A 17,686-nucleotide genomic window follows, 5' to 3' on the forward strand; every position below is an offset into this window, starting at 1 on the left:
GAAGGTACAGTCAAAGGGACTGTTTTAAAAGCAGAAAAGCAGAGTGCGGATGGAGGGATTTTGGGAGCAAAATGTAGAGTGTGGTAGGAGTGCAAAGTGTAAACAGAAGTGCATGGTAGAGAATGGAGAGTCATAGTGTTTCTATTACTTTTGGTGTCTCGTATAATAAAATGGCGATAGAAAGGGAAGTGCATCAGAGCTGAGGATGTTGGTATTCAATAGGAATAGTAAGTATGAGGAAGAGACTCCCAAATCCAGTATTAGGCAAATGCACACTCTGGGATCTATAAACCTTGGTTCTTGCCAACTGGTACCAGCTCTAAGTAAGCAGATTATGCCCTTCTGGTGAATGGCTGTGCACTCCATACAGGACAAAGTAGTTAAGATGCTCTTAAGCACAGCAATAGGTTTCAGTCAAATGCCCAACTGATCTTATTAATGTTTTTACTGCTCAGGTGCTCACTTCAGTTCCCTTTTTGAATAATTTAACTGGCCTCAATAGCTAATTACAATAATGAATTCTACACCCTAACAACCCTCCGAATGAGGGTTTCCATCTTAGCTGTTCGTTAATTCTAACAGAATTAATTTGGAATATTTTGTGGCTTTGTTTTACAGGAACAACTGAATTCTCCCACCACAGATGCCATTGAACCTAGCAAGAGGGCATCATTTTCCTAATGGCTCCAATTACTGATGGACTTGTAACAGGGATCCTTGATAGTGGACAACACCAAATGATTCTCTGGGGTGTCCTGACAGTTGCCTCTGCCTTTCTCTTTTTGTCCCTCCTCACGTTTCTGTGCAGCAGCTGTGACAGGTAAGGCAGAATCATTTCCATTAGTGTGGTATCATTTGAGATATTGGCAAACCAGATTTGTGCCGAGAATTGTAACTTCTGGCTTGCGGATGTCAAAAGCTATTTACACCAGAGATTCGGCAAATGTAGCTAATCACAAATGCTGAGAGGTTTCATCCTCCACGTTTCTGAGATTCAACAACAACTTTGATTTATATAGCGCCCTCCACGCTGGACAGCGTCTCAGAGCGCTTTACGATAACGGATCCCGGGACCGAGCCAGGGGGAGGGGGAGGAAGGTGACCAAAGGCTCGGTCTTCAAAGATCTTCAGCAGAGACCTGAAAATGGTAAGGGAGGGAGTGAGACGAAGGGAATGAGGTAGGCAGTTCCAGAGCCTCAGGGCACAGTGGCTGAAGGCACGGCCTTCGAGGGTGGAGCGGAGGACTCGGGGGACGAGGAGGAGGCCAGACCCGGAGGAACGAAGGCAACGGGTACAGTTTTGAGGAGAGAGGAGGTCAGAGAGGTAGGGGGTGCAGAGGAGTGCAGGGACTTGAATACAAGGGTGAGGATCTTGAAATCGATCCTCTCTGGGATAGGCAACCAGTGCAGTCTGGCAAGGACTGGGGTGATCGGGGAGCGGAGTTTCGTGTGGGTGAGAATGCGGGTGGCAGAGTTTTGAATGATTTGGATTTTATGGATGGTAGTGGATGGGAGACCGGCGAGGAGAGCATTAGAGTAGTTCAGCCGAGAAGTGACAAAGGCATGGACATGGGTTTCAGCTGCTTTTGGGAAGAGGTATTCGCGGAGACGGGCGATGCGTCGGAGTGGGGGGGAGAATTAGGGGAATTGACGTTTAGCCATTTTGCCAGTCTTCCAAAAGCCTTCAATATTCGCAAATCCAAAGTTTCAGTAAACGCTATGTTTTACAAATATAATATATAATAATAATGTCTGCATTTGATATAGCAGCCTATTTTGTTGTTGTGATGTCTCGAAGCGCTTCATAGCATTTACTGTAAGATATAGTGTATCTTATAGGCAGACGGAACCTCGGTTAACTTGTCATCTGGGTATCGTATATTAGAGCCAAAACACCCTTCTTATCGCTGTGGTTACATGTTATGGGAGGTGTAAACTGAGGTGCATTAATCTATGCTGCTTTGCTGGTATCATCCACGTTGCACTTGAAACTATAGAGCCATATCTGCTTGCTTCATTGTTGACTACTGTTGCTTGTTATTCTCTGTCCAAGTGTGGATGTTGACACTCTTGAGTGCCACAACCTGCTGCGTCCGCTCTGACTGGTTCTGACCTTCTGCATGTCCCTCGTGCCCTCCGTTCCACCATTGGTAGTCATGCTTTCAGCCACTATGCCCTAAAAATCTAGAACACCCTTCCTCTATCCCTCCGCCTTGCCGCTTCCTTCCCCATTTTCAGGTCGTGCCTCAAGAGCTTCCTGTTCGACCTCCCCTTCCCCCTGACTTGGAGTCGTGCTCTGCCACTGTCAAGTGCTCTGGGACGCTACCCTGTGTGAGAGCGCTATGTAAATGCAAGTTGTTGTTGAGTGCTCCAGATTATAGAGGAAACTGGAGCTTCCAGAGGGTGAATCCAACTTCATCAAAAAAAACTATGTTACTTGCACAAATCCACCATCTGAAGATAGAGCGTTTTTAATGTATATGGGCTGCTGTGCCCATTCCAGCTGTTACACTGATCCCAGTAGCTCCACCATCAAACCACCTGGGTGGTTTTCCTGGGAAAATGGTGTCAAGTCTTCAGCTGTTAACTCTAGAGTTTTCACCCTGAATTAAACTAGTGCAACAATGGCATTAAATTGCTTTTTCCCTCCCCTCATGCACAAAAAAATTCCCTCAACGTTTGACAGTTTCTTGATAGTCAAGACATTACAGCTGGATTTGTGTTGTCATTTAGCAACAGTTCATTTGTAACAACTACAATTTGGATCCAGTGAGTTTAGGCTGACTATCAATTTAACCTTTTCCCACCAAATTGATTTGCTATTGTGTTCCAATCTTTGACTGTCATTTGATATAAAAGAGCCTGTTTAGCGCTGAAGTGTAACTTTTTGAATGACACGAGGAATATTTCAGTAATGCACTCAAAATTAATTCATAGAACAAAATGGAACACTTCCTGACAGTTATTGCACTCTCTGTACAGCAAAAAAAAATAAGAGTCCTGGGCAATCTAAATGATAATTAACCCCTAAAAGTGCCCATTACGGTAGGTTTTACATGACCTATATTGCAGCCTCCTCCTCTTGAGAGTAAGGTATTTACTGGATTACAGGCTTTACCTGGAGAAGTCTGCTTCCAGTAATTCTACAATAATTTTTCCTTCATTCTCGGGTTGTGTTTTTTATTTGAAATGGGCAGCGAGACACATCCACCATTGATGTAGCATTTTGGTTTGGCCATATTCATTTCCAGATTGTCAACACAGGATTGTGAAAATAACAACTTGCACCTATATAGCTCCCTCCATGCAGAGTAGTGTCTCAGAGCGCTTAACAGTGCCAGAGCCTGACTCCAAGGTGGGGGGGGTGGCGCTGGTATTGTGGTTACTCAGAGCCTATTATGGGGATTGTTGGTTTAATCATATAATAATAATAATCCTTGCATTTGATATAGCGCTTTTCACATCTTCTAGACATCTCAAAGCGCTTCACAGAATATGCTGTAAAGTGAATTGACTGTATATTTATGGGTGAAACGCGGCAGCTAATTGTGCACAGCAGTGTCCCACAAACAGTCGTGGATTGAAAATGACCAATTTATTATTGTTTTTTTTGGAGGGATTATTATTAGGCGTGTGGCGAAAGGAAACTTGCCCAAGGTTTCTCCCAGGTCTCTCGCTTGCAAGGCGAGTGCTCTAACCACTGAGCTACAGGACTCCACAGGACATTTAACTAGGACATTTGTCTTTCATTTATGGAACACAACACACTAGAGCGTTGTATTACCATACATAAAATGCTTCTCCTGCGGGTTACCTTTATAAGGTGAAGTACTACCAAAAACCTACTGTCATGCTTGAATGTACAACAAGTGTGCACAAAGGGGCTATTTAGCTATCTAACAATTATATATTTATTTTGTTGCTAGACAAATGAAGTCTCCAGAACAGAATGGGGATGACGAGAACCTGATGAGTGTGGTACGTGTTCTACAATCTTGACATTCAATGACAATCCACTGTATGTGCCAAAGATCAAAGGGTGTGTTCCAATAAATTAACCACTGAGATAAATATTGCGCTCTGTAATCTTTGCAACCCCTTTCAAGGTCCGACCATACCTCACACCCAATAAACCCAAAACCTTCGTCTGCGCTTTTGTGATTTTACACCTCGACTAGTCCAATGCCCTCCTCACCGGGCTCCCCAGCTCCACTACTCACAAACTACAAATGATTCAGAACTCTGCTGCCCGCATTCTCATTCACACTAAACTCCGTATCCCCATCACACCAGTCCTCCCCAGGATCCACAGAGGATCAAATCTAAGGGTGGATGGCACTGTTTGTGAATATGTGCAGAAAATATGGAGTTTGGGTTGTTTTCATTGTTTGGCATACTTCAGCGTGGAGGTGTGCAGCCGGGACATTCTTCACTTCAATGGAACATTTCTATAGTAAATGCTGGGTAGCTGGTCAACATTATTGCAAGAGTATGACAGTGTTGACCTTCTGCAAATCAGGCAGTCAAGTTACTGCATTAAGAGTTTTTGCAAGCACGCAATATACAAAGTTTTACATAGGTAGCAAATAAAATCCTGTGAAGCACTTTGAGACATCCCCTTGATACAAAAGGGGCTGTATCAAATTCAAGGAGTATTTAATTATTTATTTAACAGTGAAAAGACCAGATCCAAACCTTGGGCTTCTGGATCTGTAAGGCTCAGTTTCACATTGAAGCAGAATTGGAGGTCTAATTTGCAATATTTCTTAACAGATTTCTTAATGAGTGTGTATAATCAAAGACTATTAAGTTTCAAATTAACTTTTTTTGCTGCTACATAACTGATGTACAATTGTACTTTTCAGCCCTCCGAGAAGGAAACCCAAAGTTATTCAGTTACAAGTTTTGGGACTGATCTACCGGCAAATAGTTGTCAAAATGGGACCCTCACAAATGGAGATGGTAAGCCAGCAATATATAGCGGTTAATCATCTGGTAAATTTTTAAAGATAAATTCTACAAAAGTTATCTCTTTTTCTAAAAGAACCTGTTAAGCAACCTTTCACACTCATTATATACTCAGGCATTGGGCACAGCTTGGATTTGTAAAACCATTTTTTTAATGAAACAAATTCATAATGTTCTACTTTTGGTTTGTATTGAGTTAGCTGATCGCAGCCCAGACTGAGAATTGACCCCAACAACAACAACAACTTGCATTTATATAGTATCCTTCACGCAGGTGGGGCTTCTCGGAGACCTTGACCTCAGTAGGAAGTGCTAAAGAGGACAGATGTTAATTACTATCCAGGAATTCCTAGTGGAAAGTGCACTGAGCTGTGACATCCATCATGGTGTTGCAGCCTTCTGACACTCAATGAAAAAAGACATTTAGCAGAGGGTGGTCATGGAAGCAAACCCCAACAAGAGGCACCGTCATCGTAAGATTTACATAGAATTACTCAGCACAGAAATGGGCCATTCACCCCAACTAGTGGGTGATGAAGTTTATACTCCTCACCCATCCTATTCCCCTCTCCCATATACCTCTTTTCCCTTCGGCCTCATGTATGCATTGTTTTCCTTTAAATATAGTGATGCTATTTGCTTCAACCACAGCTTCGGGTAGATGATTCCCACATTCTCACTCAACTTATATTTATGGCCTCTGGTTTTGGACTCACTGATGAGTGGAACGAGACCAGCAACATCTATATTATCAAATCTTTTCATATTGTTAAAATACAGCAGTAACAATAGTTTTTGTACAATGGGTGCATTCAGAATTTTGTCTTTAAAATATGTAAATATACATCTGTGTATATGTATTTGTGAGAGTTCATCAGGTGCTGAGATGAAGGTGCATCACGTTACTACAACAATAATTTTACATTTGTATAGCACCTTTCATGTCAGTATGGCATCCCAAAGCACTTCACAGAATCAGCTGGGTTGCCCAATGGTACACATAGACTTTTGGAGCTTGGCTTCCATTTTGATTCTTCAGTCATCGCCATAGTTTCATTCTCTGCTCATTTTCTATTCATTAAATGTATTTAAGTAGTTTTGATTTGACCTCATTGACCCTCCTAAGCCATTATTGCTTTTTTGTGGTGTGTCCTTGTTAAATCAGGGCAAAGTTGGAGTCCTACTATTAAAGAATCTGAAGTAGCCACATAGAAATATAGATTTTTAAAGTAAACTATTGGTAATACATTTTGATTTGTAGTTCTTTCAGGTGACAGTGCAACTACTGATGTTCAGCCTTCAGGCGATGAACTGCCTCCTGATGTAGCAAATCAACAAGATGCATCTTCTCGGTCCTCAAAGTGCCCTCAGACCAGAGAGCTGCCTCAGATTCCTGGGAATGGTTCAGTACAGAACACTGAATCCACACAAACACCCAAAGGTGAGACGACTCGGGGCGCGTGCGAGACCTACGAAGTTCTAAAGGACAGTACCTCGCAAGACAACATCATCGAAGACTCTCTCTACGAAACTGTCAAGGAGCTAAAAGGGGAACGCGGCACTGTAGAAGAGTCCGCATGCGTGGCCCCCGAAATTAACAGTCAGTCAGCAAATGCAAGTGCAGTTGTCTTAACACAAGATCAAAACGCTGAACTTGCTGATGGTACACAGACGGTGGAATACGCGACAGTGGACAAGCAGAACAAGAATCGTCAGAGCAGTTCAGCGGAGCGGGTGTTGAACTCGCAACAACAGGCTGAAGAGGACCCTCCCCCACTTCCAACAAAGGATTTGGGTGAGAATGACTGCACGAATAATGATCAGGAGAGAGCTGATGCAGAGGTAGCTATAAATTCCTTTTGGTCTATATATTTTTGAAGCTCTTATTCAATGTACCAACTTTCCAACACGAGGTAATGGAGAGTGTAGCAAACAGTCCTCCTTGTCTTACTCGTCTTAACAGTACCACGTAATTTGTGCCGTTTTCAAGTTCCACAAGGTCCTTAGGAATCCCTTCTTCATTTTCTCATCAGTGACTTGAGTTAACAAATCATATGCTAACATTTCTTGCCAAAGATTCCTGCAATAACAGAAAATTTATCTTGTTTTTTAAAAAAAATATATTTTTAAACCTGTTTATCTATTCCTGAATGTTTTCAGAGGTTTATTTTGTATGTTTGAATGGGATCAGGGTAGCTCAGGTTGTCAATATTAAATGGCTGCTCTTTGTTGTATCTCTTCGTATTGATGTGCATAGAATTCTGATGAATGCTTAGATCACTTAACCTTTAATTACATTCTGAATTGCTTTAAACCCAAATACCAAAAAAAGACATTTGCCAGTTTTCTCCCTCCTCCTCTTTACTAAAGACCTTGAATCTTCCTGGGGTCCGGTTCCAAGCTGCCAGATCCTGGATAAAGAGGCCATTATTGGGGGCAGGGGGAGAGGTAATAATGTAAAACATTGTCTTAGCAACTATATACCTACATAATAGAAAACTGAGAGAACAAAGACGTTCGAAAAGACATTGATTCATTGACTCTATGAAGTTCAATTTGGTGTGAGCGAAATTAATGTGGGTATTGTTTAACGTTGGTGCTGATGTTCACCCTCTTTTTTCTCCATCGATTTGAATAGTTCAATGAACAAAGGACTCCAATCTTTGAATGGTTGTTCAAGTTCAGAAAACAAGCGAAGTTTGCAGGGTGCAAACCGAGCTATGAACATGCTTATCTGTGTGTGCGCGTGTATTTGTGTTTCCATGCATATTTATGCCAAACAGGAAGAGTAAAAGCAGCCCCGCAATGGTCAACATAAGACATTACAGTGAACATTAAAGAAAGTACAGTCAGATGCGTTGTAAAATGGTGTTTCTTTGTTCACATAACCATGCGAGAACTGGCTGCTACTGTTATGTCAGGAACAGTCAAACACCTTTGCTCTTGCAATGGGAAAAATGGATGAACAAATAAATGCAACAATACCCTTTATTTCAGTTTATTTTAACTACTTAAGAAGGATTGAAGCATGTTCAAATGTGCTTTGATTCCTGTCCTGCTTTGCAATAATCATATTAGTGATTGAGTCTTGGTTTCTCTATGTGTTGAAAGTTATGCATATCCCTGTCAAATATTGTGTTTACAGCTGAAAGCACAAAATAATTTGGATTAATTTATTTTATTACTCATGTAATTTAGCATTCTGATTTTACACCTTCACCTCTCACACCGTCTGCACGTCATCTCCACAAATGGTCTCACTTCTAGCCCCTGCACCATCTTGTGCGACGTTCCTCAGGGCTCTGTCCTTGGTCCCCTCCTCTTCAATATCTATATGCTCCCTCTTGATGGCATCATCCACAGACATGAGGTCAACTTCCACGTGTATGACACCCAACTCTACCTATCTGTCTCCACCCTCGACTCTAGGACCACTGCTGTACTGACAGAATGTCTGTCAGACATCAAGTCCTGGATGAGAGCTAACTTTCTCCAGTTGAACGTCAACAAGTCCGAGGCCCTCCTGATTGGCTCCCGTCAGCACCTCCTCACTTCAGGCACTGACAGCATCACCAGCCATGGTTGCACACTCCACCTCACTGAGCCAGTCCAGAACCTTGGAGTCTTGTTTGACCCTCAACTATCCTTTCTACCCCACATCTGTGGCATGACCCGCCCTGCTTTCCTCCACCTCCGTAACATCACCCGCTCCGCCACTGTCTCACACTGCAGGCCGCCAAAACCCTCATACACACATTCATAATATCCAGGCTTGACTATGCAAACTCCCTGTTTGTCGGCCTTACCGGCTCTTCCTTCCATAAGCTGCAGATCATCCAGAACTCTGCAGCCCGTGTGCTCTCCCTCACCAGGCTCCATGACCCTATCACCCCCATCCTCGCCCAATTCCACTGGCTTCCCATCACACAAAGGATCCAGTTCAAGATCCTGGACCTCACCTTCAAAGCCCTCCTTGGCCTTGCTTCCCCCCTACTTCTGCGACCTCCTAACCCCCTACCAAATTGCTGGCTCCCTCCACTCAGCAGGCTCCCTGCTTCATGTCCCCCATCTCGCTTGCCCCACCATTGACAGGCGGGCCTTCAGCTACTCTGCCCCCACCTTCTGGAACTCCATCCCGCAGTCCCGCCCCCTCCCTTACCTCCTTCAAGGCCCATTTCAAGACCCTCCTCTTCAACCGTGCCTTCGGTCAACCTCCTTCACCCCCTGCCCTCTACCCTCCTCCCCGATCCCAACCATCACCTCAGGTCTGAAACACTGATTGTCCAGCGCCTTGGGATGTCCTCCCGATGTGAAAGGCGCTATACAAATGTAATTTTGTTGTTGTTGTTTACACAGTAATGAGATTTTATGATCGTTCTGATGAACAACCTGTTGACACAATGCAGGTATGAGCAATGAATGGCTTGCTGAATTGTTGTTGACTGTGAGTGGAATCGTGGTTGCTATGGAGTGGAAAGCTTTTAAAATTTGATGAGAATACCTGCCCGCTTTCTTATTCAAAGCACCAGCTTTCCACTTGCACTGCAAACACTGTGATTGATGCATTTCTGAATGTGAGAGTGCTGTTGAACAATTTTAATGGTGTAGTTACTGAGATGCTGTCAAGCTTTCCTGAATCAGTGCCTGAATACTTGCCCGTTAATGATTAATGGAGGAGGAGAGGAGCGTTCTTTAATTACACAGGAATCCAATCATTCTGATATTCCTATCATTCTGATGTTTCAACTATCCCCAGGGAAGGCAGTCAATGGCTGAAACTTATCATGTTTGTAGGCTTAAGACTGTCATATTAAAACTTAAGGTTATGTGGAATTTCTGGAAGCAATCTTAAATTCATTTTAAGTTTAAGAAGGAAGTCAGTACTTTTTCAATACTGCGGAAAAACCAGTTGGCACATAAAGACTGAATTTATTTAAGACTGTTCTGGAAAATTTCACACCATCTTCAATTTCTAACCCAAAGATTATGAGAAATCTTGGGCTCCAGATCCGAATGGTTGAGCTTTGTCTGGTAACTGAATGGTGACTAAAATATGTGTTAGTTATTCTCAGGTTTTTCCTGCTTACTGTTCAAAGGAGAAAGTAGGTTATTCCCTTCACTGGCCCATGGAGAAACTTTCAAGAACAACAACAAGATTACATTTGTATAGCACCTTTCACATCGGGAGGACGTTCCAAAAAAAAGAAAGCAAAGGAATGGGGGCAAAGGCACATAATAGCGTGAAAGAAGACTTGCACATAAGGGTCTCTTTGGGCACAATGCTGGCTTGAGTCTGAAGACTAAATTGTAGTTGATTAATCTATGCGGAAAAAAATAGAAATCCATTTTTCCAAACTTGCTGTTCCCTGTGATGAGCGCTTCTTTTGTTATAATTTGCCTGATGCAGCCAAGATTTTGTTTCATCTTTTCCCCTGAGACATGTTGTGATACTTTTTCACAAACCTTGGTTCAAGCTCTAAGTAGGTGAATTATTAATATTGGCCACGTGACCTTAATACAGTTTTGCAGCTTCACACAAACTCCCTATGAATGCGTTTTGTTCTCACAAGATCACAATATTAGTTTGAATGAAGAAGGCCCTTTAGTCCATCTGATTTCATGCTTCCAGAACACGCACCTCCAATCACAGCATCAATCCATTTTTTAAATGAGTCCAGTGTCCTGAACTCAAACACCTTTCCTGGCAACCTGTTCCAGTCATTAATTATCTTCTGAGTAAAGAAAACTTCCTGGTGTCTGTCCTGAAATTGGTCTTTGCAACTCCCTGTCCTCTTGTTCTACTGTTTTGGTGCATCTTAAAGTAATCATCTGAATTTACGCTTTCAATCCCAATAAACAAATTATACATGATGTCTCCTCTGAGTCATCTTCTCTCAACACTGAAGAGCCCCAGCTTTGCTTATAGCTCATTCCTCTCACACTGGAGTTCATCCTCATTATTCTCCTCTACATTGCCACTGCCTGTAAGGGCCTGAGCAGCTCCCTTATGTCACAGTGACCAGAACTGTATGTAAGAGCTCTATACAGCTGACATTTGTTAATCTAAACTCAACTGATTTAGCAATATAGCCCAGCATCCTGTTTGCCTTGTTTATTGCTGCCTCATACTATTTTCACATTGCGACCAACGAGTCAACTAACACCCGTAGATCCAGCAAAATCTGTTATCAAATCTGTCATCACACTCACACTCGCTTGCATCAGCACCTAAGTTTGTTTGGAATCCAAAAGCTTCCTGTTTTTCACACATGAGGCTGCAGAGGAATGAGTTGCACAGGCTCAGGAGCTGGCAAATAGACAACCCACTGTGAAGCTGATTCTACCTCCCTGGTGCTCAGCAACAGATCAGAGTAGGCTGGAGCCCTCCCTCCCTGTAGCCACTTCCCATGTTTGCCGCAGGTCAATGTCACTGCTTGATCCTGGACTTTGTAAATGGGCTTTGCTGCATCCCCAGAAGCTCGTATCCAAAAAAGAACTATTTGCACACTTGTATGCCATAAGCTTGACCTGCACAGGGACCTTGCTGTCCTTGAACTGAGACAAGCTTGACCAGAGTGCCCCTTGCGCCTTCTCTGCGTGGTATTCAGGACAGTGTCCAAGCAAACGTTTGTGTCCACCACAACCGTCAGATACTCAGAATCAACAATAGGGTTGATGCCCCTTGTATTTTCTAATCAATGCAATCAAGTCTTCTCTTCATCTATGCATTGCATTTGCTGCTTCTCGTTTCATCATGAGGGCTTCATGAGGCATGAGGTCAAAAACCTTGCAGAAGTCATTGAACTCAATGTGGGTGGGTTTACCCTTAGTCTTGCGACATTCTGTGATCTCACACAAAGCCACAACTTGTCCCGTACATTCCTCACAAGAACACAAACCAGCCCGTTTCTTCTTGATCAAACCACAATCCTCCAATGCATACGATACACACGCAAGGTCATCAATTCTTTTAAAACAACATCTTGCACTTAAATAGCGCCCTCCACACAAGATAGCGTTTCAGAGCGCTTAACCGTGGTGGAGCCTGACTCCAAGCCGGGGGGAGTGGGGAGGTAGCCGCAAGCACGGTTAAAGAGGAAAGTTTTCATGTGGAACTTGGAAGAGGGGAGAGAGGGGGCAATGTGAGGGGATTGAGGGAGAGTGCTCCAGAGTTTTGGGGCATAATAATAATAATAATAATAAACCTTGCATTTGATATAGCGCTTTTCATGTCAGGAGGACGTCCCAAAGCGCTTCACAGAACACACTGTAAAGTGAATTGACTGTATATTTGTGGGCGAACGCGGCAGCCAATTGCGCACAGCAATGTCCCACAAACAGTCGTAGATTGAAAATGACCAATTTATTATTGTTTTTGGTTTTGGAGGGATTATTATTAGGCGTGTGGAGTAAGGAAACTTGCCCAAGGTTTCGCCCTCTGCCTGGAATTGAACTCAGGTCTCTCACTTGCAAAGCGAGTGCTCTAACCACTGAGCTACAGGACTCCACAGAGTAGATAGTGAGAGATTGATTCCCCTGGTTGGAGAAACTAAAACCAGGGGTCACAACCTTAAAATCAGAGGCCAGCCCTTTCGCATTGAGTTGAGGAAGAACTTCTTCACTCAAAGGGTGGTGAATGTATGGAACTCACTACCCCAAAGGGCTGTTGACGCTCAGTCCTTGAACATATTCAAGACTGAGATAGATAGATTTCTTATTACAAAAGGGATTAAGGGATAGAGGATAAGGCAGGGTTAGGTTATTAGCTGGAGTTAGATTAGAAGATCAGCCATGATTGAATGGCGGGGCAGGCTCGAAGGGCCGAATGGCCTACTCCTGCTCCTACATGTTATGTTATGTTATGAACCAGACGCTTAGGTTGCGCACTGATTCGGTGAGTCTTGAGTTTAAAAGGGAATTAATTACAGATTTGCTGTTTAAATGTATTTAATGGCAGCAAAATAACCTTTTTGTCTGCACTTAGGGGTGAGTGTAGATTTTGTTATCTTTTGAAAATGGTTATGAAATATAATACTGCATAAGGAATCAGATTATACAGGAATTGTGGAATAACAGATAACTGAAAGTGAGTTATAAAGCCACAATTCAACAAGGGGAGCAAATGATGCTTTAACTGTATGACAAGCTTGAGAACTCAGAATGGGTTATATGACTGTCCTTGTAATTAACCTATAATATAAACTATTTTAATGCAACTTGAAACGTGTTGCTAAAATGTATCATGAGGAGAAGATATTTGCAGGTTCTCAGAACGACATTGCTTCTCGTTGTAATATTGCTGAAGATTACAGCTTTTCTGAATGTCAGAAGGCTATCCTGTAACAAACTCCATGCCCCCATCAAACCAATTCTAGCCAGACTCCACTTGCTTCCTATCGCCGAACTGATCAATTTCAAGATCCTCACACTCATTTTCAAATCCGTTCATGCCCTGGCACCTCCTTATCTCTCTGATCTGCTTACTCCCCAACCCACTGCCTCCACTCGACTGGCTTCAACCTCCTGCATGTCTCTTGTGCCCTCTGTTCCACCATCGGTGGCTGCGATTTCAGCCACTACGCCCCGAAACTCTGGAACACTCTTCCTCTATCCCTCCGCCTTGTGCCTAAATTCACCTCGAGACCTAACTCTTTGACGGGTCACCTCCCCCACCGGCTCGGCGTCATGCTCCACCGCTGTCAGATGTTCTGGATGCCACCCTGTGTGAGGGGCACTATATGAATACAAGTTGTTGTTGTGTTAGAAGGTTTTGCTTTTTACTTCCATTGGATTATGGAGTTATTCTCCATGTAATATACAGTACAATAGGTTGTTAACTTGTACAGCCTGTTCAGATCAGGTTAAGTTTTCAATCCACGACTGTTTGTGGGACACGGCTGAGCGCAACTGGCTGCCGAGTATCGCCCACAAAAGTACACAGTCAATCAACTTTACAGTATATTCTGTGAAGCGTTTTAAGATGTCTCAAAGACATGATTAGGCTCTATATCAAATGCAACGATTATTATTATTGAAGCAGAGCGAGCCTTTGTTGAGTTGAGTCCATCAAGTCTTTTAAGAGGGAATTAGATAGATACTAAAGAATATTGAGGGATATTGTGGAGTCCTGTAGCTCAGTGGTTAGAGCACTCGCTTTGCAAGTGAGAGACCCGAGTTCAATTCCAGGCAGGGCCCAAACCTTGGGCAAGTTTCCTTACTCCACACAGAGCCTAATAATAATCCCTCCAAAAACCAAAAACAATAATAAATTGGTCATTTTCAATCCATGACTGTTTGTGGGACGTTGCTGTACGCAATTGGCTGCCGCGTTTGCCCACAAATATACAGTCAATTCGTTTCACAGTGTGTTCTGTGAAGCGCTTTGGGACATCCTCCCGACGTAAAAAGCGCTATATCAAATGCAAGTGTTATTATTATATGGATCTTGAGCAAGAGAGTGGAATTCGTGTGGAAGAAAAACAGCAGCGTAAACTTATTGGGGTGACTGGCTTTTGTTTTTGCTGTGACATTCTAAGGGATCAAAACTATTCCTAAACACAATCCATTCCTCATTTAAGGATTGTGGCTTTGAAATACCACCCTCCCTCCCTGCCTCCCTTCCTGGCATCTGAATAATGACAGTGCCCAAACCAGCTGATCAGCTATGGGAGCCTGCCTGCCTCTAGGTTGGAATTCTGAATAGGGGTGATTATTTTCGAGCACAGGAAAGCCAATCTTTCCAGTCTTATTCAGGGCATCCTGGCCTAACTCAGCCTGAATTGGGGCAGTATTGTGCGAATAAGCCCAGAAAACCAATACAGAGTCATCACTTTGTTCACGCTTGCAGACTGCAATCAACACCTCACTGTAGTTTTCAGGCCCACTGGGGATGAGGTGAGGAGTAAAGTATATGCAAATACTGCTGAAGACCCAGGTGTCTGATTTCATCTCAACAGTCGTCAAGGCGGGAGGAAATGTGCGTACATATACTGGAAACATTGGTGCGTTTCAAAATCTATTGCACTTGTAGACTGAATATTTGTTTGTCTGGGATTATTTCTGGATCTTGTACTTTTTTTTGGCTCCCTGAATTCTATCATGCGTCACGTGGTGTACAAGTCGGCATTCTGCTCACATCTTAAACTATGTGCTCCATAAAGCCAAAAAATTAATAATAGATTGCAACAGTGTTGTGGGATTGTGGAATTCACTCCCTCAAAGGGTTGTCAATCTAGACTCGGTGGGAGATTTTAAAAGGGAAGTATTGTCAAGCACTTTGGGACATCCTGCTGACAGGAAAGGCATTGTATAAGTGTAAATTGTATTTGTATTTGTGTTATTGGATATATGGAGAAAAGGTAGATATACACAAGGATAGAAATTCCTCCCAGGTCTGCGCTTCTTCCATTTGTGATACATTTCAGGTCGTTAGGAATTTGGCAATTTCTCAAATATAGCCTGAATTTTGGAAGCCGGTTCACTGTAAGATTCGTTCAAGAACTGCAGATAACCAGCTCCAGAGTTGAGACTGAATTCAACAATTTTCCAAATTCGAGATGATTTGAAATGCTGCATAAATTGAGTAAATCTGGACCCAGGTGGGATTTCTCCCCATCAGTGTTGTACAGAGAGATAGATGTGCCAGAAGTTAACTGCTTATGACATAACTGTACCAACTGTACTTTCCAGCTTATTAGGCATAATTCCTTCAAAAAAAAATGAATTGGTCACTTCAATCCAGGATTGTTTGTGGGACACTGCTGTGCGCAATAGGCTGCCGCATTTTGCCCACAAAATATAAACAGTCAATTCACTTTCACAGTATATTCTGTGAAGTGCTTTGAGATGTCTAGAAGACATGAAAAGGTGCTATATCAAATGCAAGGATTATTATTATCAAACTCCTTTGAGCTTTCGAGTACTGATTCTATGAACACTAGATTTTCAAATTCTAGATATTCAATTGAATCCCTCTGGAAAAATGTTACTTAGGGAAGTAATAATTATAATCCTTACAATGATATTGTGCCTTTCTTGTTGGAGAACATATCACAGTGTTTTACACGGTAAACTGTAAAGTGTAGAGACTACTTTTTAGGCGAACGCCTGAAAATTTATGTACAGCAATTTATGTACAACAGTGTCCCACAGACAGCCATGAAGGGAATAATCAACTTTATTTTGAGGGGTTGTTAGCCAGGATACTGGGAGAAACTCCATTCTCTTTTCAAATAGTGCCATGGGATCTTTAACATCCATCTGAAAATGGAGATGGGAGCCTCGGTTTAACATCACATCCAAAGTACAGCGCCTCCAACAATGAAACACACCCTCGCACTGCAGTGGAGTATCATCTTAGATGGAGAGTTGAAAGTCTTAAGGTGGAGAACTGCAGAAAAAACGTTTCCCAATTAAAATTCAATTTAAGAATTTTTTATAATTCTGTGTGATCTCAAATTTTAAGGCAAAACAGGCTAAGGCTACATGGACCTTTAGTATGATGTCTGATATTTCTGTGCTGTCATGATACACAAATATTTTAATGTCTCCATGCATACCATGTGGTAATGTGTATTCTGAAGCTTTGATGAACTTTTATATTTGCCTGATCAGCGAGAGGGACATCAATATGACATTTTTGCCCTCTGATGATTAGGAAAGAAGCAAATCGGGATGAACATCTATGTACTTCCTGGCACCTGAACTGAAGAAGGAAAACCAATTTATAATTCTACTTTTGTAAAGCGACATAATTAATTTTCTCCTACAATATACATTCATTGGTTACAGTTAACATTAGCATTTTCTCAGTGTATGTTTGTGACAGTAATACAATCCAGCTGGAAGTCTTACCATGATTATTTATATTCCTCTTAGATTGCAGCCATGTACTCCACGGTGAGTAAGCCAGTGCAGTCATGGAACCAGGCTGACGGGGATCAAGAAGGTGGCTATGCCAGCATTGATGAGATGAGATCTCGAAGACCTACGTCGACGTCAAGTGACCTCTATGCGTCTGTGGCTGATTTTGAGAGAGAATCCGGTGCTGCAGATCGGAATGAAGCTGTAGATGTGATGAAGGAGGAGACTGATCCCGGATATGAAGCAGTTGGCAAACTGAAGGCTGATATGCCAGAGCAGGACAAACCTGCTGAAGAGCAATCCACAGGGCGTGTACAGGGAGAGAATGATTACGAAAGTATCAGTGAATTGCAACAAAGACAAAATGCAGATAAATCAGATAAATCTGAAGATTAATTGTTTAGTAAAACGTTTAGTAATCCCGGGACAGGAATTGTCAGCATTTGTTTTGTAAATCACACACTTGGCATTTCAGAGGAAAAGGTTCTTGTACTTGGTATCATGCAAATAGGACAGAGTGTAAGCATATAATAATGAGAATAATCCTTAATAGTCCTTATGTTTGATATTGGTCTTTCACATTGGGGGGATGTTTCGAAGCTCTTCACAGGATATACTGTAAAGTGCAGTGACTATTTTTTACACACAACCCAGCAGCCAATTTGTGCACAGCTGTGAAGTGAATGATCAATTTTATCTGGGGAAGTGAGAAACTCTTTTCTTTTTGATAGGGGCCATAGGATCTTTAACATCCACTTGAAGCGCCAGACAAGACCTCGGTTTAATGTCTCATCCAAAAGATGGCGCTTCCAACAATGCCACGCATCCCCAGTACTGCACTGGAGTGTCAGCCTAGA

The 17,686-nt window shown here is 42.5% G+C and overlaps 1 protein-coding gene across 1 annotated transcript in view; it reads left to right on the top strand.

Annotated features, from left to right (window-relative positions):
* The window catches only part of pag1 (phosphoprotein membrane anchor with glycosphingolipid microdomains 1), a 37,284-nt gene extending 19,876 nt beyond the window's left edge, over nucleotides 1-17,408 (top strand). Inside the window, exons 2-6 of the mRNA XM_007896785.2 lie at nucleotides 619-820; nucleotides 3,926-3,977; nucleotides 4,865-4,961; nucleotides 6,229-6,809; nucleotides 16,845-17,408. Coding sequence (XP_007894976.1) covers nucleotides 681-820; nucleotides 3,926-3,977; nucleotides 4,865-4,961; nucleotides 6,229-6,809; nucleotides 16,845-17,225 — 1,251 coding nt within the window. The 5' untranslated portion in view covers nucleotides 619-680 and the 3' untranslated portion in view covers nucleotides 17,226-17,408. The remainder of the gene's footprint in view (nucleotides 1-618; nucleotides 821-3,925; nucleotides 3,978-4,864; nucleotides 4,962-6,228; nucleotides 6,810-16,844) is intronic.
* The last annotated feature ends 278 nt before the right edge of the window (nucleotides 17,409-17,686 follow it).

Source organism: Callorhinchus milii, unplaced genomic scaffold (assembly GCF_018977255.1).
Source record: "Callorhinchus milii isolate IMCB2004 unplaced genomic scaffold, IMCB_Cmil_1.0 Scaffold2, whole genome shotgun sequence".
NCBI classification, from domain to species: Eukaryota; Metazoa; Chordata; class Chondrichthyes; order Chimaeriformes; family Callorhinchidae; genus Callorhinchus; species Callorhinchus milii.